The sequence below is a fragment of the Squalius cephalus genome, assembly GCF_949319135.1.
Source record: "Squalius cephalus genome assembly, chromosome: 7".
NCBI lineage: Eukaryota > Metazoa > Chordata > Actinopteri > Cypriniformes > Leuciscidae > Squalius > Squalius cephalus.
In genome coordinates, this window is record NC_137128.1 from 38232213 (window position 1) to 38257186 (window position 24974).

The 24974-nt window shown below is 38.9% G+C and overlaps 3 protein-coding genes across 6 annotated transcripts in view; 2 read left to right on the forward strand and 1 right to left on the reverse strand.

Moving 5' to 3' along the window:
- Positions 1–1449: 1449 nt before the first annotated feature.
- Positions 1450–22062, forward strand: LOC307161838 (NACHT, LRR and PYD domains-containing protein 1a-like; the record flags this gene model as incomplete). Its single annotated transcript, XM_079876775.1, is given in 14 exon segments — positions 1450–1462; positions 5698–6398; positions 6402–7300; positions 7799–7888; positions 13458–13546; positions 14218–14279; positions 14498–14574; positions 14674–14891; positions 15199–15323; positions 15326–15448; positions 17025–17141; positions 18448–18601; positions 21333–21377; positions 21474–22062. Coding segments are annotated over 14 exon segments (2994 nt in total). The 3' UTR covers positions 21755–22062.
- On the forward strand, positions 11323–12575 carry LOC307161000 (NACHT, LRR and PYD domains-containing protein 1 homolog). Its single transcript, XM_079875433.1, has 4 exons — positions 11323–11937; positions 12020–12100; positions 12219–12293; positions 12396–12575. The coding sequence occupies exons 1-4, from the start codon at positions 11363–11365 to the stop codon at positions 12502–12504; spliced, it is 840 nt and encodes a 279-aa protein (XP_079731559.1). The 5' UTR covers positions 11323–11362; the 3' UTR covers positions 12505–12575.
- Positions 21982–24974, reverse strand: part of LOC307160955 (kin of IRRE-like protein 1) — a 48732-nt gene continuing 45739 nt past the window's right edge. For 2 of the 4 annotated variants that reach the window (XM_079875352.1, XM_079875351.1), the window contains exon 15: positions 21982–24609. In XM_079875352.1, the coding sequence (XP_079731478.1) occupies positions 24061–24609 (549 nt within the window). In that variant the 3' untranslated portion in view covers positions 21982–24060. The remainder of the gene's footprint in view (positions 24610–24974) is intronic. The other 2 variants (XM_079875354.1, XM_079875353.1) reach the window with 1 other exon arrangement.

The window sequence follows — 24974 nt, forward strand, 5'->3', positions numbered from 1 at the left end:
GGATTGCGTAGAACATTCACCGAATTCTTACAGAAATATGTTCTAATTTTGGAATAAAATATTAAGTGACCTTTTTGTCACTTGTAATGAAGCTTGCTCATTAGTGAAATTATTAATATCATGGAATGGTAATTATTGACTTTAGCCTGGATTGATGGCTCGCAATATATATCGTTGGGAAAAAAATATCGCAATGTAATTTTTTTCCAATATCGTGCAGCCCTAGGATACATTTTGTTTTTATTTGAACAGATTAAACAACATTCACAACTGACATGCATTTGTCGCACGACGGAACATGAGGGACTTGATGCATGAGAGCACGGCGCTTGGGGGCGGGTCTTCCCTCGCGCTCTTTCTCCCTCTTGCCCGCTCCGTCAGGAAGACGGCTTGGATGTAGAGGGGGACGCGTTGACCTTCCCTTCCCAGGTGCCTGTGAAGGACCACCAGGAGTCCCATGGAGCGGCCAACAGCCTGCGTGCTCCGTTTGGTGGCCGCTAGCGCGAGGTCCGTTGCCGAGCGAAGATCCCGGATGACGTCAGCGTCTACAGAGGCGACGCCATCCAGGGACTTAAGCAGCTTCGCCTGGAACACCTGCAAGATAGCCATGGTATGGAGAGCTGAGACTGCCTCTCCCGCTGCTCCGTAGGCTTTATCAGCCTGGTGGGCCGTGAATCTACATGGCTTGGACGGCAAGCTGCGGTCCGAACCCAGTGCAGAAGTCGACAAGCACAGGTGGGTGGCGACGGTCTCCTCGACGGGGGGCATGCGCACGTAACCGTGGGCTTCCGCCTCGTCGACGTGTGCAAACATGGCTTGAGTGGCAGAGTGGGTGCGCGCCGACTGGGGAGCAGCCCACGATCTAACCACATGTTCGTGGACGTCCGGGAAAAACGGGGTCCCCCTCTTCGACGCGGCCTGACGGTGGCTCGATTGGAGGAACCACATGTCCAGCTTGCTCCTCGCTGGCTCTTCCGGAGCGCTCCACGAGAGGTCCAGCTCGGCGATGGCTTTGCTAAGGACCCTGAAGAGCTTCTCCTGGAGGTCCGCGGGGCTCTCTTGCTCGGGAGGGGCCGACTCGGACTCCCAGTCCTTCTCCGAAGCCGAAAAAGACATGGAGTCATCCTCCCCACCAGCCCCGAAGGAGACGAAGTGCGAAGGGCGGAAGCTCGCATCCGGGAAGGTGACAGCGTCAAGCTCCCTATCCCTGGGGGTGGAAGGGCCCACCAGCGGCTCAATGGCGGCAGTGGGCCCAATCTCCGCGGATGCTCGAGCCACTTCCCTTCTTGCTTTGAGGGCGTGCACTGGCATATCCGCGCAGTGGGCGCACAAGAGGTCATCCGTTAGGGCCGTCTCGGCGTGAGCCAAGCCCAAGCAGGCGACGCAGAACAGATGGGTGTCGGGCGGCCCAATAAGGCCCGAACACAGGTTGCAAGCGGATGCCATCGGATGCTGAAGACAGGTAGGTATCTTCTGGTTGCACCTTCAACGATGGCGAAGTAGTTAAATATGATCGAGTAGCACACTTCGATTTGAGCGTGAAGAAAGAGATTCTGACGTAATTGTCGCGCACATGCAATTTATACTGCCAGCGGGCTTGTCAGTATTTGCATATTTTGCATCAATTGGCCAGCTGTTTCAGCTGGCATTAGCCCATTAGATTTCAGCAGAAGTGGAGGAGGGGAGGAGTTCCCATATACGTCACACAACGTAATGTCGAAGTGACCGCCTTGAAAGGGAACATACAAAATGTGCAGTGCAGTAGATCCTCAGGACCAGGATTAAGAGCAACTGTTTTAGGTTAAAAACTTAATTCATTTATAGCCCCCACAATGACACTTGATATCCTACTCAACTTGATTGAATTGAACTCAAAAGCTGAATTTGCTGTAGCTTGACACTTTTCACTGCTGTTCTCAGTCCAGCTGACCTGTGTGTGTCTTATAAATCCTTTTTCTCAGAAAATATCATGCTGTGGTCAGATTCAGATTTAGATTCAGATGATGAGCCCTTTAAGGCAAAATACTATAGGAGACCAATCTTAAGGGTAAATTTAAGAGGGTATGGATGGAATATTTACATTACACAACTGTAAGACAATTCACGTAAATATGATAATATCCCATAGAGGAAAGCATGTGCTTCTGTATCAGAAAGATAATTGACCATAATAGATATATTAAATCATATCAGTATAGATATATATCATAATAGAGTAAATGACAGAATTTTTATTTTTTGGTGAACTATTCCTTTAAGCTCATTTCAGACTTTCTACTAAACCCATAATAGATTGTCTTCATACTGCTTTATAATTCATCCTTAGTCCATCTGACATGAACTTTAATTGTTTTCTAGGTCGGCGATCCGGGTTGTTGTCAGCCATGGACCCCTCTGATGTAAGTAAAAAGGGATTTTTTGTTGTATGTTTGGTGTAATGACATATACACTGAGGCCATAAGGTCTCTTCATTTTTAACCAGTGTTTTGTGTGTATCTCTGTCTTTTGAAACCGCAACTGTCACAAATGTGGGGATATCGATCCTGGAAATTTATTTGGACAGTACTGATGGGAAAAAAGTAATATAATTTAACAAATAACTATAAAAATCTGAAATCTTTTAATCAACATAAATTTGTCTTCTGTTGAAAAAAGTAAACTTCTACTTGTATTTCCCCTTTTTGACATTTTATAAAGTTGTCTGACAGTCTCTTAAAGGGATAGTTCGGCCAAAAATGATATTTAACCCGTGATTTACTCACCCTCAAGCCGTTCGAGATGCATATGTCAATCTTTTTTCAGACGAACACATTTTCAGTTATTTTAGAAAATGTCTTGGATCTTTCAGTGGTTATAGTGTGAAGTTATGGGGTCCACCTCCTTCAAGTCCCAAAATGTGCATGCATCCTTCACAAAAGTAATCCATCCGGCTCCAGGGGGATAAACGAAGGCCTTCTGAGGGTAATCCGTGCGGTTTTGTCGTAAAAATATACATATTTAAAACTTTATAGCGCAGCCAGAGAGCAGAGAAAAACAAAACTCTACGTTCGTTCTACGTCACGACGCTTCCTACACTACGTCCTACGTCATACGCCAGCATCCATCTCCGTGAACGCGCGTCGACCGCTACCGGAAGCCAGTTATTTTAGTTTATAAAGTTTTAAATATGTATATTTTTACGACAAAACCGCATGGATTACCCTGTGAAGGATGCATGCACATTTTGGGACTTGAAGGAGGTGGACCCCATAACTGCACACTATAACCACTGAAAGATCCAAGACATTTTCTAAAATAACTGAAAATGTGTTCGTCTGAAAAAAGATTGACATATGCATCTCGAACGGCTTGAGGGTGAGTAAATCATGGGTTAAATATCATTTTTGGCCGAACTATCCCTTTAAATCAGCTTGGAGACATTTTTGGCCCATTATTTCATACAGAATCTTTTTAACTGTGGTTATTGTAGAGTTTCTTAAATGTATGGCCCACCTGAAAGTCCTGCCATAGCAGTTCTGTTGGATTGAGATCTGGGGCCTTATGTTTAAAACCTTCCATAGATTTCATACTAAAAGTGTACGTAGGCCTACACACAAAAGCTAGATTTTGCGCCAGAACCTGCTCAAAATTACCTTTATAAAACTCAGTCAGTGGAAGATGTGCGTACATGCATCTCCTCCGAAATAACCATATATGGAACTTATAACGCCTCTTTTTGCTATGCATAACATCATCTGCATATCATTTCAATGCATATTTCCATCCATGTGATACCATGTTTAACACAAGACATTAGGAAAATATGAAATTAGGACTATGTGCTGTCACATTACATTACTAAAAATCATGCAGTATTCTTGCCTTATTTTCCAAAAAAATAAATCAAATTCATTTCAGAGAAGAGTAATTCTCAATATTTTTCACTGGCCAAATAGTAGGCTATTTTTAATTGCTTTAAGCAAATCAGATTTATGCAATTTTGCCTATAAGGTAAACACATATATACATATATACAGGTAGCAGGTTTATATATTTTTTATGGAAACAGATAGGCCTCATTTTTTTGCAGTGTAAATAATTGTCTGACTCAGCACGTCACTGTCACTGACAAAACATTTTAAAAATAAAACCGTTTTCTTCAAATTCTATCCTTCAAATACAATAGTATTTTTTATAATATTGGGAAGACCCCTAAACTGTTTATCATTATGCTAGGCACTATCTATCTGTGCCTGACACCAACACCTGCGTGCAGCAGAGTTTTTAAAGCCTACTTTCATCAGACTTATTCAAAATGGACCATTTGATCAGCGAGCGAGTCCTTCAGTGTCTAGTGTCAGTGCTTAGACGGAGTAAGTGCGCATTATTGATCATTATTCGCGTGAAAATATATTTTTTTGAACACCAGTTCTGCTATTTAGAACACAATTTAAAGCGGAATTATCATGCGCCAAGCAATCCTCGCTGTAGTTAAAACATTAAAATAGCATTCCACAGAAAAGGTGTTCAAAAGCAGCGTATCTACTACAAATATTTATATTTAACTTCATATAAAAATATGAATACATTATTAAAATATAACTTTGCGATAATGATTTCACGAAATTTCAGTACTCCATTAATGAGAGTGGAATATGTATATATGAAATGTGTATATCATGTAAAAAAGTTTAAATCAATCTGTTTACTTCATTACTTTGCCCACTCCAGTAAAAGAGTGAGTATACGCACGGTCTAGACGGTGTCCGTACAGTGCGCACATAGGCTATATATGCCTAGTTTATTTTTTATAAATCCCGATATGTGTGTGGAAAATTGCATACGCTTATATATCAGGTCCCTGGACTTTGACTCGGCAATCCACTTTCTTTTCTTTGGAACCATTCCTTGCAGGTTTTAGGGTTTTGTTAAAGTCTACTTTCTGCTTTTATTTTGAAAACCATGTCCCTGCATGGACATTTTTCAGAGGTCTAATGATTTACATATTATTCCAGATATCTGGAAAAAATCTATTATTATACCGGTTCGAAAAAGACCTAGTCCTCAAGAGTATAATGACTATTGCCCCGTCACCTTAACCTGCATTGTGATGAAGTGTTTGGATAGGACCATAGTTAGGACCATCTTGATCCTTATCAGTTTGCCTATCAAATCAACAGGAGCACTGATGACACTATCCTTACTGTGGTCCATCATGTTTTAAAACATCTGGATCCTAGAGGATCCTAAGGCTTAAGCCAGGTTGTTCTTTTTTGATTTGAGCTCTACTTTTAACTCTGCTAACTTTGTTACACAGAGTTAAGAACACAGTCTTGTAAATAATGTTAGAAAAACAGAGGAAATGATTTTTAGGGAACCACTCATCAATCATGATTAACAACGAGCCAATTAGATAGGTTGCTTCATACAAATACTTAGGTTTGCTTATTGATGATAAACTTTCATGTGAGGTGCATGTGGATAATCTGTGTCGAAAGGCGCAACAAAAAATGACTTTTTATGTGTTGTGTTGTGTTGTGTGTTATGCTTGGCCCCCTCTTTTCTGCATGCTCATTTTTTCAGAGGTCCTGTTCCTCATGTGGAATATTTTTTTTAAAACAGTAGGTATAGTGCAATAGTAATTTGTTCTCTGTTGATTGAAAGTTGATTACTGTATGATATTACATTTTGTTATTTAATCAACTGGTTTTCTTTTAGAATCTCAAAGGACTTTACATCAATATAAGCTGTCAATCATACAGAAGTATGAGAGTGAATGGAGCTTCCTGTCTGGTAAAGAAGAGTCATTGCCACTGATCATTCAGAAGAAGAAAAAAGGCAGCTTTAAGAACATCAGTGTGGATATGTTATTTCAGTCAGGCGGTTTAATGACCGTTATTCTCCAAGGCGACTCTGGCAGTGGCAAATCCTTAATAGCACAGAAGATCATGTTGGACTGGGCATCTGAAAGGTTTTACTCTAGACGTTTTGGTCTAGTTTTCTATCTGAGGTGTGAAGAGCTGATGTGTATTTCTGAGGAGATGAACTTAATTGAGCTCTTGAGCTACAGCTGCAGTTTAACATCTGATCAGATCTCACAGATGTTACAGCAGTCATCGAAGGAGGTGCTTTTCATCATTGATGGATTTGATGAGCTGAGACTCACACAGGACATTTATGACATGTCAGCAAACACTGATCCGCTTCAGAAAGCCCCACCTGAGGTCGTTCTTTGTGACCTAATGAGAAGGTACCTCATCTCTGAGTCCGCACTGCTGGTCACCACCAGGTCTAAGAACACTGTGAACAAGATGCTGAAAGGACAGAGTTTCTCTGAGATCATGGGCTTTTCAGCAAGTCAGGTGGACGTGTACTTCCAGAAGTTCTTCAGGAAAGAGTTTGACTGTGTGAGAGCAAATTAAACCCTCCTCACTGCCTGTTCCAAACCTGTTATCTGCTGGATCATCAGTGAGATGTGCAGAGTTGGTGCATATGTAACAAGTGGACTGGAAACCACCACCTCCATCTACACTGACTTTGTGTCCACTCTACTGGAGCATCACTGCCAGGGTTTGAGTCAGTCCGTCCCGACCCTGCTGAGGAGTCTGGGTCAGCTGGTAGAGAGAGGGATGCTGGAACATCAGGTCTTGTTTGATGAGAAAAGTGTGAATGAAACGGTTTCAGACCCTGATGGCAGTCCATTCCTGTGCAAGTTCCTCATTAAGAGAAGAATCCACCAGGAGACGATGTTCAAATTTATGCATCTCAGCTTTCAGGAGTTCTTCACCGCTCTGTACTATGTCCTTCTGGATGAAGAAGAGTCCCAGAGGAAAGTGAGAGAGCTGCTTCACACTGTAGAGAGAGGATGGGCTCTGTCCTGTTGGTCTGATAGAGACTTTTCAATGACAGATGTAGAAGTTAGACATTCAGAGTGGCTGCAGCCTGTGATTCTGTTCCTCTGTGGTCTCTGTAAGAAAGAATGGATCCCCTCATTCTTTGAAAAGCACAACATGGCTGTCTCTATCAACACAGAATCCCAGATTAAGGAATGGATCAATCAGTGCTCACAGAGATTTCAAAATGAACACATGCTGTTCATTCTCCATTGTCTCTATGAGCTCCATGAGAAGAGATTCGTTGGGAAAGTTTTGGAAGGTTTGATTTCGATAGATCTGTCAAATATTCCACTGAAAAGGACAGACTGTTGGGTGTTGAAGTACTGTTTACAGTGCTGTGAACACATCAGAAACCTGAAACTCCATGTAACATCTGATGATCTGAAGATGCTTCAGCCTGAACTGTACCGCTGTAAAGAGCTGTGGTGAGCGAAACTTTGAGCCTTTTCTGACCCGTCATCAACACATGACATTTTACAGCATTTGCATTTTATTTACAGCAATTTCAATACATTCACTTCTCTTGGAGCTCTAAATGTAAATTTGATCTGTTTCAATACTTACGCAATATCACACAAGCAATAGTGCTGTAGTGCTGAATATGAGCACAGCTGTGATTCAGCCTCGAGTGTAATCTGATATTCAGTATTACAGCAGTCATTATTGTGTGATATTGTTTTGATTTTTACCACACACTGCTTACTCCAGTCACTGATAATCACTTTTCTGAACCAGACCGAAGAGAAAATGCTAGTCAAAACTTTCTAAAATGTAAAAAAAAATGCTCTAGGCAAATTTCTTATCTCTGTTTAACAATGCTCCCATACTTTAGTCTGAAACACTGCAAACACACACAAGCCCAGAATTACCTGTGTGTGTAATGAAGATCAAATCTGATATACTGTCTTTTTTTACTTTCAAAGGTTGATGACGGATCACATTTCACACAATATTGATGGTTTGATCTCAGCTGCTGGTAAAGGGAAGATTCTGCATAAACTCAACTTAGTACTGTATTATTTATATTAGAATAAAATTTTACTCATTGCCATATTCAGTTATTCTGTATATTTAATCAAGTTTATATAATAACTAATAATGAAATACACTCATTAAATATTGACAGTATACAGAAGCCTGAAACCCATGAAAGTGGATTTTTCCCAGAGATCACTGTGTCAGTCAGAGATGAAGACATCACGTATGACACTCTAATCTCTTTTCACATACAGTACAAAATTGCAGTCTCATCCTACCACCTGATGATTATTATAAACCTATACTGATGTTTATATCTGTGAATGCTTCAGGTTGTCTTTTAGCAGTTCAGTGATCACATCATTGACTCTAACCTGTCCAAGCTCAGTGGTTTCCACCATCGACTCTGTTGTACAGTTGGACAGTTATCGACATTTGTAAGTGGAAGCTTCATTCTTTCTTTTCAGATAAACCCCCTTAAGAATGGCTGCCATTTACTATCAAAAATATATTTAAATTATTAGTGCACCCAGAAATTATTATTTATTCACCCTTGTGTTGTTGCAAAGCTATATGACTTTGTTCGACATATTTGTTTCAGAGGTAAATGAAAGTCTTATGGGTTTGCAGTGAAATGAGGGTGAGTAAATGATGAGAGAATTTTCATTTTTGAGTAAACTATCGTGTTAAGGATCTTACATCATGATCAGTTGGTAGATTTATTAGCTGTTTATTAGATTAATTTATTTTTTATTTTGATTCATAAAAAATAAAAGCATGTATATCTAAGCTTTGAGCCTGAGAACCAGCATGTCACATTTACTACTTCATCTGGGTTTTGTGTTGTTTAGCGTTTTTGTGGGAGAGGAACCTAGTCTGCTGGTGTTCCTGAAATCACTTTCTGGTTTGAAGAAAGTCTGTCTGCATGGTTCACATCTGAGTCGCACATTTGCCCCTGAAATCCTGTCCCTCACCCAGGCCTGTCCCAGCCTGACTGAACTCAGGTAACTGCAGTATCTGAGCATTCACAAAGGTTTTATGATGTTTTCTTATTACTATTGTGAAAATTACAAAAATATCTTAATAGTTTGTTTTCCATTCGATTATTCATACTAATTATCATAATAACTAGGTTTTCCCCAGCAACCATCGAGCACAATAAACCATAAGCGTTTATAGTTGTAGAATTATTGTAGTACATTTTTTAAATATTTTTCAGGATAAATTCCAGAAATGGATTCATGTTAGAGAAATCCCTGAAGGACTCATTGACGAAGATTGATTGGACCCTGACTGTGTAAGAGTTAAATATTAGACTTTATTAGCCATTTCTTTCAGTTCATTATGTAGGTTATGTTAGACATACAATAATTGTGCAGTCATCATGAGTGTCATCTACGCTGTTATTCTCCTTAGCTGGGGAAAATCAGTGTTGATCAAGCCAGAGAAGAGATTCACAGTGGAGAAGCTGAACATGAAGAAAGAAAAGAGTGAGAGCATAAGTAAGCAAATATATATATTTTTATAATCAAGACTCATGCCATAGAGCTTGATCTGTGCCTTCATTATATACCTCATTATAACTCATATTCCTGAGAATAAACCAAATAATCTAGAGAACTGACAACAGTCAAAACATCTGATAGTAAAGCGTACACTGTTGTATACATCATTAGAAGACCCACAAATGATGACAGATGCTTTCTTTAGTTGATTTTATTTGAGTCTGACTGAGTCTGCTCTGCTATAAGCAATTCATATTTTAGTTCTTAATAAAGTTATTGGCCAAGTGGCGAGTAACTCAGTTTTATTTACTTTGATTCATTTTTTTCCTTTTAATTTATTTCTTTTATTTAACAAATCACATTTTCACTCTTTTATTGGATTTTTTTGGGGGTATGATAATTTTAGGAGCCAGAAAACAGAATATAAGCTCAGTATAATGTGTGTTTTGAGTTACACATTTTAAAATGTTTTTTTATTTTTTATAAAACATACCTACATTCAAGCTAGAATAAAATGTTTTTTGTTTTTGTTTGTTTAAAAGCAGAGGCTCTGTTCCTTCTTTTGAAATATTGCATGTTCAGATATTCATCCAACAAAATATTCTGAGAATATGAGAAAATATGCTCCAGTATGTCTTCAGTTAGTGGTATAATTTGGATTATGAGTTGTCAGTTTATACAGTGACACTGAACCCATATAGCATATAGAGCTTGGTGATCTACGCTATTGACAGCATTCTTTAGAGATTAGAGAATCTCACTAAAACACACAATTTTATAGTTTTTGGTTTATTATTAATAATTGTATTTTAATGATTTTACAATTTTTTTTGTAAAACAGTAGTTAGAATGCAATAGTAAGTGGTTTGAGTGTTTCTGTATTTGCTCTTACATTTTGTTTGTTAATCAACAGGTTTTCCTTCAGGATCTCAGGAGACTGTACATCAATATAAGCTGTCACTCATACAGAAGTATGAGAGTGAGAGGAGCTTCCTATCTGGTCAAAAAGAATAATTTCCTGCCCTCTATAGTGAACCAGTGATCATTCAGAAATATAAAAATGACATCTTTGAGATCATCAGTGTGGATGAGATTTTGGGTTGTTTGTGGGTTATGGGTGGTAGTTTCCAGTTCCATGATCCAGTGAGTGTCATTCTCCAAGGCAACTCTGGCAGTGGCAAATCCTTCGTAGCACAAAAGATCATGTTGGACTGGGCATCTGAAAGGTTTTACTCTAGATGTTTTGGTCTAGTTTTTTATCTGAGGTGTGAAGAGCTGATGTGTATTTCTGAGGAGATTAACTTAATTAAGCTCTTGAGCTACAGCTGCAGTTTAACATCTGATCAGATCTCACAGATGTTACAGCAGTCATCAGAGAAGGTGCTTTTCATCATTGATAGATTTGATGAGCTGAGACTCACACAGGACATTTATGACATGTCAGCAAACACTGATCCGCTTCAGAAAGCCCCACCTGAGGTCGTTCTTTGTGGCCTAATGAGAAGGTACCTCATCTCTGAGTCCACACTGCTGGTCACCACCAGAACTGAGAACACTGTGAACAAGATGCTGAAAGGACAACAGCGTTTCTCTGAGATCATGGGCTTTTCTGCAAGTCAGGTGGACGTGTACTTCCAGAAGTTCTTCAGGAAAGAGTTTGACTGTGTGAGAGCAAATGAAACCCTCCTCACTGCTTGTTCCAAACCTGTTATCTGCCGGATCATCAGTGAGATGTTCAGATTTGGTGCAAATGTAACAAGTGGACTGGAAACCACCACCTCCATCTACACTGACTTTGTGTCCACTCTACTGGAGCATCACTGCCAGGGTTTGAGTCAGTCCGGCCCGACCCTGCTGAGGAGTCTGGGTCAGCTGGTAGAGAGAGGGATGCTGGAACATCAGGTCTTGTTTGATGAGAAAAGTGTGAATGAAACGGTTTCAGACCCTGCTGTCAGTCCATTCCTGTGCAAGTTCCTCATTAAGAGAAGAATCCACCAGGAGACAATGTTCAAATTTATGCATCTCAGCTTTCAGGAGTTCTTCACCGCTCTGTACTATGTCCTTCTGGATGAAGAAGAGTCCCAGAGGAAAGTGAGAGAGCTGCTTCACACTGTAGAGAGAGGATGGGCTCTGTCCTGTTGGTCTGATAGAGACTTTTCAATGACAGATGTAGAAGTTAGACATTCAGAGTGGCTGCAGCCTGTGATTCTGTTCCTCTGTGGTCTCTGTAAGAAAGAATGGATCCCCTCATTCTTTGAAAAGCACAACATGGCTGTCTCTATCAACACAGAATCCCAGATTAAGGAATGGATCAATCAGTGCTCACAGAGATTTCAAAATGAACACATGCTGTTCATTCTCCATTGTCTCTATGAGCTCCATGAGAAGAGCTTCGTTGGGAAAGTTTTGGAAGGTTTGATTTTGATAGATCTGTCAAATATTCCACTGAAAAGGACAGACTGTTGGGTGTTGAAGAACTGTTTACAGTGCTGTGAACACATCAGAAACCTGAAACTCCATGTAACATCTGATGATCTGAAGATGCTTCAGCCTGAACTGTACCGCTGTAAAGAGCTGTGGTGAGCGAAACTTTGAGCCTTTTCTGACACGTTATCTTTTTATTATTTTTATTACGTTATTGTCTTTTTTTTACTTTCAAAGGTTGATGACGGATCACATTTCAGACAATGTTGTTGGTTTGATCTCAGCTGCTGGTAAAGGGAAGATTCTGCATAAACTCAAGTAATGTATAATTCTTTTTAGAATAAAATTGTACTCCTTGCCATATTCAGTTGTTCAGTATATTTAATAAAGTTTCTGTCATGTCTAATAATGAAATACACTCATTCAATTTTGCCAGTATAAAGAAGCCTGAAACCCATGAAAGTGGATTTTTCCCAGAGATCACTGTGTCAGTCAGAGATGAAGACATCACGTATGACACTCATCACTTTTCACACACAAAATTGCAGTCTCATCCTACCACCTGATGATTATTATAAACCTATACTGATGTTTATATCTGTGAATGCTTCAGGTTGTCTTTTAGCAGTTCAGTGATCACATCATTGACTCTAACCTGTCCAAGCTCAGTGGTTTCCACCATCGACTCTGTTGTACAGTTGTACAGTTATCGACATTTGTGAGTGGAAGCTTCATTCTTTCTTTTCAGATAAACCCCCTTAAGAATGGCTGCCATTTAATATCAAAAATATATTTAAATTATAAGTGCACCCAGAAATTATTATTTACTCACCCTTGTGTTGTTGCAAAGCTATAAGACTTTGTTCGACAAATTTGTGTTTCAGAGGTAAATAAAAGTCTCATTCATTAGAGTAAATCTCATTCATTTTTGAGTAAACTATCCTGTTAAAGATCTTACATCATGATCAGTTGGTAGATTTATTAGCTGTTTATTAGATAAATTTATTTTTTATTTTGATTCATAAAAAATAAAAGCATGTATATCTAAGCTTTGAGCCTGAGAACCAGCATGTCACATTTACTACTTCATCTGGGTTTTGTGTTCTTTAGGGGTTTTACGTATAAGGAACTGTTGGTGTTCCTGAAAACACTGTCTGATTTGAAGAAACTCTGTCTGCATGGGTCACGTCTGAGTCGCACATTTGCCCCTGAAATCCCGTCCATCATCCAGGCCTGTCCCAGCCTGACTGAGCTCAGGTAACTGCAGTATCTGAGCATTCACAAAGGTTTTATGATGTTTTCTTATTACTATTGTGAAAATTACAAAAATATCTTAATAGTTTGTTTTCAATTCGATTATTCATACTAATTATCATAATAACTAGGTTTTCCCCAGCAGTAATTGAGCACAATAATCCAGAAGCGTTTATAGTTGAAGAATTAATGTAGTTCATTTTTTAAATCTTTTTCAGGATAAATCCCAAAGCTGGATTCATTTTAGAGAAGTCCCTGAAGCAATCATTGAAGCAGATTGATTGGACCCTGACTGTGTAAGAGTTAAATATTAGACTTTTTTAGCGTTTTCTTTCAGTTCATTATGGAGGTAATGTTCTGAAGACATACAGAAAATGATAATTTTGCAGTCATCATGTGTGTTTAATGTTATTCTCCTTAGCTGGGGAAAATCAGTGTTGATCAAGCCAAATGGGAAGAGTTTGACAGTGGAGAAGCTGAAGATGAAGAAAGAAAAGAGTGAGAGCAGAAGTAAGCAAATAGGTTTTTTAATATAATCAAGACTCCTGCCATAGAGCTTGATCTGTGCCTTCATTATATACCTCATTATAACTCATATTCCTGAGAATAAACCAAATAATCTAGAGAACTGACAACAGTCAAAACATCTGATAGTAAAGCGTACACTGTTGTATACATCATTAGAAGACCCACAAATGATGACAGATGCTTTCTTTAGTTGATTTTATTTGAGTCTGACTGAGTCTGCTCTGCTAGAAGCAATTCATATTTTAGTTCTTATTAAAGTTATTGGCCAAGTGGCGAGTAACTCAGTTTTATTTACCTTGATTTAATTAATTTGTTTTATTTAACAAATCCCACTTTCACTCTTACTTGGTGCTTTGGGATATGTTCATTTTAGGAGTCAGAAAACAGAAAATAATCTCAATGTAATTTGTAGTTTTGAGTTACACAGTAATGTTCCTAACAGTAATTTCATAAAATCTGATCTGATTTTCTTTGCTTATAAATGTTTTATGTAGGCTAACATATGAGTCTACTTATAAATGGCTGTATCTGGGAAAAAAAATCTGTATTGTGTGCAAAAAGTTTTTGAATAACCAGTTATTTTGGACAAATGCTCGATGGTTTCACTTGTTCTTAATGGTGTTAAAGTGTTTGAATTGTGTTTTGTCTGACAGGAGAGAGTTCAGATTCTGGGTCTTGCTCCGCATCAAAAGCTGAATCATCTTCAGCACAATCAGTGAGTAGAAGCTGAAGAGTCTTTCTTGTTATAACAATTATTATATTTTGTTTGTGATATTTATGTGTGAAGGAATTACTTTGAATCTGAATTTCATTTAATTACACTATTTTGAAATCCCATTATTCAGAATGTTTACATTTAATCTTTTACATATAATACTGTAACATGACAATTTAGAGGATAAAATATACTCTTCATACTTTTCTTTATTTCAGTCCTCAGAAGATGCAGAAGTGTTCACACCTGAACTACTTCAGGGAGATGATAAAGACAAACACAAGAATACATACAGGTATTGAACACTTATCTTATTTTTGGACATTGTTAGAATGTAAGCATACTGTTTTGACTTTATAAAGTTTAAAAATAAAATTAATATTATGTCCTCCAGGTTTGTGTGTCCACATGCTGGTCAGTTTCATTGCAGTCTGACCAGCCTTGTGTTTGTGATGGAGGGTGAAGGAGAGGTGCTGTATAAAACTGTCTCATGGGATCCTCGTGTGTTAGATGGTTTGGGTCAGATGCAGCCAGCCGGACCCTTGTACAACATTGACTGTTTTCATGGTTCAATCTCGAGACTGCACCTTCCACACTGTGAAATATTCTCTGGTATGTTTATTTCTACATCCTAAATATCAGCCCGTTCTCATCCCAAGGCGTCATATACTGATACTGATACAGTTGTTGACTTGAACAACTGTATAGAATTTATGTAACAGTAACTGATAATTTACACATCAAATTACCTGAAACTGCATCTATTGAGGATATGTATGTAAATATTTAGCAAGGAGTGAGATGTGAGATCTTGATGATTACATAAAAAGCACTTCTTGTAAAATGTTGGTCACTGTATAAGTAGAAGAACAATACCTTTATTTGACCAAATAACAAAATTCTTAAATGTATTTTGCAGAGGAAAATAAGGATGGTTTGACTGTGGCACATTTTGTTGGTGGTAATGTAGAAATAATACAGCCACTCAAAGTGACAGAAACTCATGTGATGATTGACATCAGAGAACTCAGCAATTTTGCCCTTGTCTGGATAAAAAAAAATTTGGCAGCCCCAAAAGAGGACAGGTTTTGCTTTTCCTTCAAAATCTAACTCTTGAAATGAAAAAACTTAATGTCCACTTGCTTCCAGGGAATGTTCCAATATCAGAGGTACTGCTATCTGATTTTTTGTGTCTTTTTTTTTTCTATGCACTTTATGTTTAAAGGGACACTATGCAAGTCTGAGTGTTTTTTCTCTACGAGCTCCCCCTAGTGTCTGGTAGTATAATGCTTTCAAACACTCTGTCGTAAAAACGAACTGTTGTCCCTCCCCCCTCGCCACGAGCAACCCAGCTGATCAGCTGTCAACCTAGCTGAGCAGAGGAACCGGCTATTTCAAAACCAGTTATGTCTACCGAGGCAAGTAAAGCAATACTTTCTTTCCAACTGATGGCGATTTTTTTATTTATTGTGTTGTCATGCATACTAGTATTTTTACCGGGAACGAACGATATGAACGAGGCGAACTACTGCTTTCGTGTTTGTTTGTTTGTTTGTTTGTTTTTGGGAGAATGGGCATGAGCATAAAAAAAAAATATATATCGGAGGCTAATATTTGTCTAAAGTTATATTAGCAAGGTCTATAAGTTCATCTGGTAGAATGATGGTTTACCTTTGCTTGTCTAAGAAAACATCAGAACGTTTTTTCTAGCTCGATCATGATATGTGCAACATGTTTATTGCCTATTATCAGACGCGTTGACTTGGTGACATAAAATAAAAGTGTAAGTTACACAAATAAAACCGACAGAGGAACGGCCAAACAACTACAGAAATCAAACGTGTTTGCTATGACAATGCTAACATCAAAGTTATAGTATCTAGCGTACTAGTAAGCCCCTAACAGACAGCGATCATAATAAAAACCTTTACAGACAATAGCAAACATCCTGAGGTCACAATTACTTGAAATTTAAATATTAAACACAGTTTATTCCAAAGATACTTACAAGTGCAACAGCAGGATCAGCATCCGTTTTGCAGGCTTCTGTTTCTCTCAGTTCTCACCATTCTGAAAAAGCCGGTCCGATATATTTACTCGAGTCTGACTTCTTGCTCGGTCAGTCTCCCGTTTCCTCTTTCGTTGGTCCTCCGACAAAGATTTCCTAGCTTTCTGCTTCTTTTTTACAGGCTCAGCCATAACTCAATCTATCGTTGCCCTTTGCTGGTGCTTGAATAGGGGCGTGTACGTGTGCAGTCAGTGCCGTCAAGCAATTCGTTACATCGCGAGACCTGATATCACGCGATACTTCCTGACACCGACCCGCGTCCCAAAGTTGCAAGTGAGTTTTTTCCGCTCTCGGGCACCAGGGGGGTGCGAAACCACCACCATTCAACCCGAAATAAGTAATATAACCATTCCACTGACTCCGAAGCTGTTCAGTTAAGGTTAAAAAGTTACCTAGAGCACCTTTAACAGAGTATTATAAAATAAAAACACACATTGAGCATATTTGTGTATATACATTATTACTGCTTTTGTATATTGACATTATTAATATTATTATTACTTTCCGTGGTGATGTTAATTTATTGTATACATGTATAGTTAGAACCGTGTTGAACTGGAGTGCATTTAGTGATTTGAATATGATGCAGGTTTGTACTGAAATACTGTGTGAAAGTAGCAGAAATGTTAAAGTAATTTTTTTCTTTTTGTCTCTCTCCCCGCCCCCTTTCTGTCAAGGTCCAGAGCAGGCACTGGGATAAAAAGTACATTGAGACAAGTTCAAAATGTTGCCTGATTCCTAACCAGAAATACAGTCTGTGTTGTCAGCCAGAGGAACGTGAAGTGCAACCAGAGGTAACAATATTTATTGAATAACATTAGAATTTCAACTGAATTTCAGTGCGTTATTTGGTATTCGGGTAGTTGATGTATAACATGTCCAATTACGTTTTTAAATAAATATTTTAAGTAAAATTATATGAATTCCATAATATGAATAAGATAAAGTATGTACACTCACCTAAAGGATTATTAGGAACACCTGTTCAATTTCTCATTAATGCAATTATCTAATCAACCAATCACATGGCAGTTGCTTCAATGCATTTAGGGGTGTGGTCCTGGTCAAGACAATCTCCTGAACTCCAAACTGAATGTCAGAATGGGAAAGAAAGGTGATTTAAGCAATTTTGAGCGTGGCATGGTTGTTGGTGCCAGACGGGCCGGTCTGAGTATTTCACAATCTGCTCAGTTACTGGGATTTTCACGCACAACCATTTCTAGGGTTTACAAAGAATGGTGTGAAAAGGGAAAAACATCCAGTATGCGGCAGTCCTGTGGGCGAAAATGCCTTGTTGATGCTAGAGGTCAGAGGAGAATGGGCCGACATTCAAGCTGATAGAAGAGCAACTTTGACTGAAATAACCACTCGTTACAACCGAGGTATGCAGCAAAGCATTTGTGAAGCCACAACACGCACAACCTTGAGGCGGATGGGCTACAACAGCAGAAGACCCCACCGGGTACCACTCATCTCCACTACAAATAGGAAAAAGAGGCTACAATTTGCACAAGCTCAAATTGGTTTCTTGAACATGACAATGAGTTCACTGTACTAAAATGGCCCCCACAGTCACCAGATCTCAACCCAATAGAGCATCTTTGGGATGTGGTGTAACGGGAGCTTCGTGCCCTGGATGTGCATCCCACAAATCTCCATCAACTGCAAGATGCTATCCTATCAATATGGGCCAACATTTCTAAAGAATGCTTTCAGCACCTTGTTGAATCAATGCCACATAGAATTAAGGCAGTTCTGAAGGTGAAAGGGGGTCAAACACAGTATTAGTATGGTGTTCCTAATAATCCTTTAGGTGAGTGTACTGTATATGGTGCTCTCTCATTTATAGCCTTGCATCAATATTCAATAAAAAGTTAAATATGTTAATTATAATTATCAGAATAAACAATTCTTCCATATAGTTTATTATCCTAACTGGCATTATTGAAATCTAGCAACTTGGTCCATTAATATTAGATTTGTGTAAAATGACAAAAACAAACCTGTTATCAATTTCATTTTCAGGCCTTGTAGCTCATCCAATCAGAATTCAGAGTCAGAACTAACCACCTTATAATGTTGTCTTGTTCTTGTTTTCAGATGGAGATATTTGAGTTTGATGATTTTGACCAAAACTATCATCCCACATTTGAAGTGTTTCTGGATGTCAACATTAAGGAGGTCAGACTGGGTATTTTGGACAAAACTAAAGTTGGGAAGGAAGTGTGGAACAGACGGCGGATCTTTCTTACAGGTAGTCATGAAATTCTGTTGTTAAAGGGGGGGTGAAATGCTATTTCATGCATACTGAGTTTTTTACACTGTTAAAGAGTTGGATTCCCATGCTAAACATGGACAAAGTTTCACAAATTAAATTGTACGTTTGAAGGAGTATTTCTGTCCCAAAAATTGTCCTTCCGGTTTGTCACAAGTTTCGGAAAGTTTTTTTCGAGTATGGGTCTTCGTGACGTCAGCTGGGGCGGAATTTCCTTATATGGGTCCTAAGGGCACTTCTGCCGAAAGACCGCGGGCGCGCGCGCACTCGTAGACCAGAGCAAGAGAGCGAAAGCAGTACGCCATCAAAGCGCTCTGCTCGGCTTTTGGGAAGTCAATGTCACCAAAGAAGTGTGTTTTTGGTTGCCAGGGCAAGACAACCCTGCACAGATTCCCAAAGAACCCGGCGTTAAGGGACTAGTGGATGGAGTTTGTTTTTCCAGAGCATCAACGGACTGTTTGTTCCCTGCATTTCGACGATGATTGTTTTACAAACAAAGCCCAGATCGATGGTGGCGTGATTACTGATGAGTATATCTCGTATCTCTCACGGCCCTCGGCCTCGTCCTGCTCGCCACACTTGTGTAAGCTTTGTAAGCTTTGATAAAGTTTGGGAGAGATTTTAAGTTTATCTGTAGACACAGTGTTGGGAGGCTATTTTTAAAGTATTCTTCAAAATATCTACACAAGATATTAACTAGGGATGCACTGATACCACTTTTTCCAGACAAGTCCGATGCCGTTACTTTCATTTTCTGATTCATTTTGTGATCAGCAGTATTTATCAGGTGCAAAACAATGAGAATCTCAATTTGAGTGACAGCATTAAACTGGAACAGATCAATTTAAAATAAATACAAATATTAAAACTAGAATAACAATTACTGTATTGAAGAACTGTTGGTGAATTGTTGTTTTTTAACAGGTTTATTTGCATGAACAGTCCGAACAATAGACTTTGTCCATATTTGTGTTGTGTGGCCTAGTAGATAAAGCTTAAAGTGTAAGTTGCAGGTTAACCACAACAGCCAATTAATGTGTAAATTAAAGTGCTCTATATGTATATATTTAATTATTTCTGTCTTAAAATGCGTTAAAATAACATTTATTGGGGTTTCTTCAAAGGTAGCGTGTTTTTTCAGTTACTGGGTGATGACGTCATAAGAGGAACTCGCAACCCATACTCCGCTAGATTCCTACTGTATTATGGCTATTTGGAGAACGACTGAGGATGTGGGAAACCATCAAATTCTTTATGGACCACAGCCCTACAATTTTTAACCGGTCAGGCGTGAGAGAGGGGAGCCATGGCACTCAAAGAGTTATTAATGCTTGGTGTGAGGAGAATTAGTGGAGGGTTAGCCAGGTGTCCCGGTGAGTAACGTTAGCTACGTTAGAGCTCGTCTAGCCTGGTGCAAACTTAACCCGGATAATATAACGGAACAAGCAAGTCTTTTCAAAATATTGCCGTCATGTAGAATAGCAAGGAGGGACAACGACTGAAGACATTATTTACTTACAGTAAGTCAGTCCATATCAGAGCTGTAACGTTAGAGATGCACACACTGCACAGGCACCAATCGCTAGTCTCATCGACGCCTCAAACGTCATGTAATACCCTTCCTCAATCCACGCGTTATCAATTTCTCACGATTTAATTAGCGATGTTTATTGTCAGAAAAGAAAAAGAGAGATCGATGTCCCCATCACTGTGTTTGTGTGGGCTATCAGCAGTGGAGAGTGTGTGCTGCCGTGAGGTGAACGCGTTTTGGAGTTTAGTGGAACAGCTCGACCTGCGAACGGCTGATCTGACGTGCCTGAACCCGTTTGTTTTGCGAATAGCTTATTCTCATTTCAGGCACGATCACGGTCCCCTTGAAGTCAGCACACACGAGTATGTTTACAATGGAGTTATTTTATCCATAATTTTTTTTATCAAATAAAACATACAACCAACTTTTCTGCAGTTATGTAAGGCATCTATAGCTGCTAGCGTACGGTAACTCTACTAGTGAGTTCCTCTTATGACGTCACGCCCCATCTAGTGGAAGGGAGCGGGAGCGGTTAAATCCACTGTTAAAAGTGCCAACTTTTCGTATTATATCAGCATTTTTGGTATAAAAAACAATGGTGGGCGGTTCTTATCTTTATGTTTAATAAACACATTGCATTACTTCGTAAAAAATTTAACCTGCAACTTACACTTTAAAGGGTTAGTTCACCCCCAAAAATAAAAAAAAAGTTATCACTCACCCTCATTTCATTCCAAATCCGTAAGAATTGTTCATCTTCGTAACACAAATGAAGATATTTTAGCCTAAATTAAATCTGTTCATCATAAAAAGTGATTATCTCTTCATAAATTTTGGACTAAACCGCTCAATTCATATGAATTAGTTTCACAAACTCTATAAACTTTTTGAAGTGTCAAAGTGGTAGTTGCGTAGCAGTAAATGGAGGGACACAAAGCTCTCAGATTTAATTAAAATATATATATTCATTTGTGTTTCAAAAATGAACAAAAGTCTTTCAGGTTTGGAACAACTTGAGGGTGAGTAATTAATTACATACTTTTCATTTTTGGGTGAACTATCCTTTTAAGGCTAGTACTCTGAAGGATAGTGGTTCACTTCCTTCAAGGAACGAGACTTCAAAAGATTGTGATGACAGATTTCTCAGTGATCTTAAATATCTTTTTTTATTATCAATAGCACCAAGTGAAGGTAATGAAACTTCTGAAGACAGAAGGATCCCAGGTCTGATTTTAACGCTGAACATTTCAATTACATATTTCTCACACATATTGTACACTCTTCTGAAGACTAACTTAAATCATCTTTTGTTTCAATCAGAAACTGAATTTGTGGACACACACGGAGATGAACTCATTCAGAGAGTTTCATCAGTGATGCCGATTGCTGACAGTTTGAAGAGCAAAAGGATGATTACTCGTGATACGTGGAAAACAATTAAAGCTGCAGAACCACAACCGCAGAAAATGAGACACTTGTTGGATGCTCTCGACTCTGGAGGAGCTTCTGTAAAAGCAGAATTCTACAAACTGCTGAAGAAGAACGAACCTTATCTAGTAGATGATCTGGAGTCTGGACCCAGTGGACCTTCACCACAGTAATGCTGAGAGAGAGAGAGTTTGAGGCGTAAAGAGCAGCTCTGCCGTTATTATACTGTACATTTTTATAGATGTGCATGTTATAAGTTTCTGTTTTCCAAATTTTTAACTGTATATCCAGATTTAAAAAATTTAAACCATTTTTTATCCCCACTGTATTTATGCCTGTTGATGTAATACACTTGTTTTAGTATGTACTGTATGATGCTGTAACTATGACAACATGATTTACTACGAAATGTTTTTATTTGATATTACTGTGGAAAAATAACCACATACAATTAAAAAAAAAAAAGTAAAGTTGCTGTGGGAAAACATATGGGTCATATTTTTTCTTTCTTTTCTTTTACATTTTAAAAAGATGAATAAAACATATAAATGAAAAATAGAGTTAATAATAAACAATATGAAGTACAGTTTTTTTAACAGGAGCATGAGGAAATGGATCTCAAGAGTCACACTGAAACATGCTCTCATATTCACACACTTTAAACACAGTATTGCACATTCATTCCCTTTCCATCGCTATGTGAACTTGATCATCAAATTCATCTTCTCCTCATACATAAAGGTGCCAAACATATCTCAAAATTACCAAGAGACCTAACATGGTTAATGTAAACCCATTTCATAACTGTGCACCTGCAAACTTTTTTTAAACAGACCAGCTCACTGTAAAATGTATACTTTATTTCTGACAAAATTGATTAGAGTTTTGTTGGACTGAACTGTATTGATCATTGCATATTTTGAACGTTCAAAAATGTTTAATATAGACCAAGGGTCAAGTCTAGTAAATTTAATTAGAGTAAGCCTAAATCAAGTCAGATTTAAACATATTCTGCACAAACTGAGCCTTTCTGCAGAGCAAAAGTTGCCATGGTTTTTGAGCTTACATAATAAAAGCCCTTTATTTTGCATAAAAAAAAAGATTTTACAGAAACTCAGGATTTGAACGACAAAATTTCTTAAATTTTAATATTATTTTAAACTTTGCTCTGATGATCTGATTCAATATCCCTTTCCAGAATTTAGAAAATGTACAAATCATGATCAGTGAAAAAAAAACGTTTTGAAGAGCGTTTTGTTAAAAAAAAAAAAAGAAAAAAAAATTCTCCTTTACATTGCTTATACCAAAAGCCATTCAATCTCTGACCCCCTTGCCACCATCTTAGAAAAATACTATAAAAGCGCTTTCAAATGCAATTTAGTTCAGATACAAATATGAAAAAGCACTCTACTCTACTTTGAAAGTGTGAAGGACAAATACACGGACACTTTAGAGAAAGAGATTCATCACATTCAGTTTTTTCCTTCACATCACACGAGCAAACACACTCTCTCTCTCACACATATAGAAACACAAAGCTTCAAATACTCGTGAGGTTTTCTTGGAAGGAGGCAGAGCGTGTGTTCAGAGAAGAGTCTGTAAGCTCACTTTGACACTCTGTGAGTAGCATCCATTTGTTTAAAAAATCCTAAAATGTTACATAAACTCGAGCTTTCAGAGTTAAAAGCACTGGTGGCGTTTACCCAGATACTCACGTCTCCGTCCTATCAGAAGAGTTCAAACTGGCAGCGGACAGCTATTCCTACGAGGAGCTCGGGCAGTGTGAGCAGTGGTGAGTTATTGTTACACAAGCGACTGATGACACCTGCGGTATTCTTCAAGTGACTTGTTCTGCGATATCACATTGCAGATTTTACAATCAGTGTGAGCATACCCACAACTCCCATAATTTATTACACATCATATTTTATTAGGTTGAGTGATGGGACAGATCTAAACGAGTCCATTGTCAACTACAATGCATAGCGATCAGGCTTTCACTGGGCTTTCCACCCAATAGCTGATGGCTTCTGGGGCCCTCCAGCCTTTTATTGGCTATTCTTTTTTTTAAAAAACAGCCAATACTGATTCACGTGGAAAAAAAATGTCCAATGGCTGCTTTGCAGTGTCTCGTTATGGTGTGGACATCAGTTGAGATTTCAGAGGATTGGTTTTGCCGCATCAACCCCTCTTCAAAGAAATTTTGGAAAGAAGAGGGAAAGATGAAACAGTTGACATGCTTTCTCTCCGCTCAATACTGTGACCTCTTGTGTTTTCCTCTTATGCTGCAGTCATTTAGTAATTTGGCACTTTTTTCTCAATCATGTTGTTGTAAAGGTAGAAAACGCAGTGTGTGTGTGTTTGCATATAGTTATCTTGGAGAGAGAGTTTTGGACTGTAAGACTGTGTAAAAATGAGAGTGTGTACCATGTATTTGCGTCAAAGGAAGTGCTTTTTTGTGGGGAAAAGCGTGTTTGTTTCACACATGAGTCTGCATTCTTTGCGTGTGTCTCTGAGAGTATTCTGTGGGCGGGGTTGAATATGGAAATTGGGCGGAGCTGGGGTATTTTCCCACGTTAGCGTCTTGGCTCGTCCCCGCCCCCTGTCCTGTAGGATACATTTCATAGGCTGGTCCTGCCTCCAAAGGCGGAGCAAAGCCTAACCTGTATTGAGGTGTCGTTGAATAAGCGTAGCTGTCGAAAGCCAAGGGATTGGTTGATTCCAGCAGGCCACGGTCTCCAGAATAGTCTGTAGTTTTGGAGACTGGGTTGGGTGGGGCTTGGATTTGTGACGCCCTGGCTATGGTGTTAAAATGGGCGTATGTGTTGTGAGCCATTCGGGAAGTGGGGCGGGGCTCGTAGCGGCCCGGGGGCGCGGGGTGAATGTTGGCCACTGGGCCGGCGGCTGCTGCTGAAACTGAAGCAGGATTTGGTGGCCGGAATTCCTGGTACAGCAGGGAACGGGTAGAGGAACGGACCTCATCATGTGTTGTAGTAGCTCGAACATTGTAATAGCCATTAGTGGGATCCTGAAATGACAAACATATAATATTTCACTGTGATGCACTAGTTAGGGTACGTGTCTCGTTTATATACACTTTATAGGTGTGTGGAAACCTCTATATATCTAGACTCTACCATTACTAAAAAAATCGTATTAACACCAAACCTTTGAGCAGTAGTGTATCCATTGGAATATAATACAAAAATAGTTTCTTGTCTGGTAAAAAATGTTGGACAGAAGCTAAAATACTTCCTCTGTGTGTGTTTAACATTAAAGGTAAAGTGTGTTATTTCTGCACCACTAGCATCAGTAAACGGAATTGGAAAAATAACGACACCTTTCAAGAAAACTCACCTCATTTGCTATTGGTCAGGCAAAAAGATAGCCCCG

Excerpts from the sequence above, each read along its gene's own strand:
- LOC307161000 (XM_079875433.1), top strand. The coding sequence starts at position 11,363 with ATGTTCAAATTTATGCATCTCAGCTTTCAGGAGTTCTTCACCGCTCTG. Across the intron at positions 12,101-12,218 it reads AAGATTCTGCATAAACTCAA|TATAAAGAAGCCTGAAACCC; the intron begins GTAATGTATAAT and ends CAATTTTGCCAG. Across the intron at positions 12,294-12,395 it reads GTCAGAGATGAAGACATCAC|GTTGTCTTTTAGCAGTTCAG; the intron begins GTATGACACTCA and ends TGAATGCTTCAG.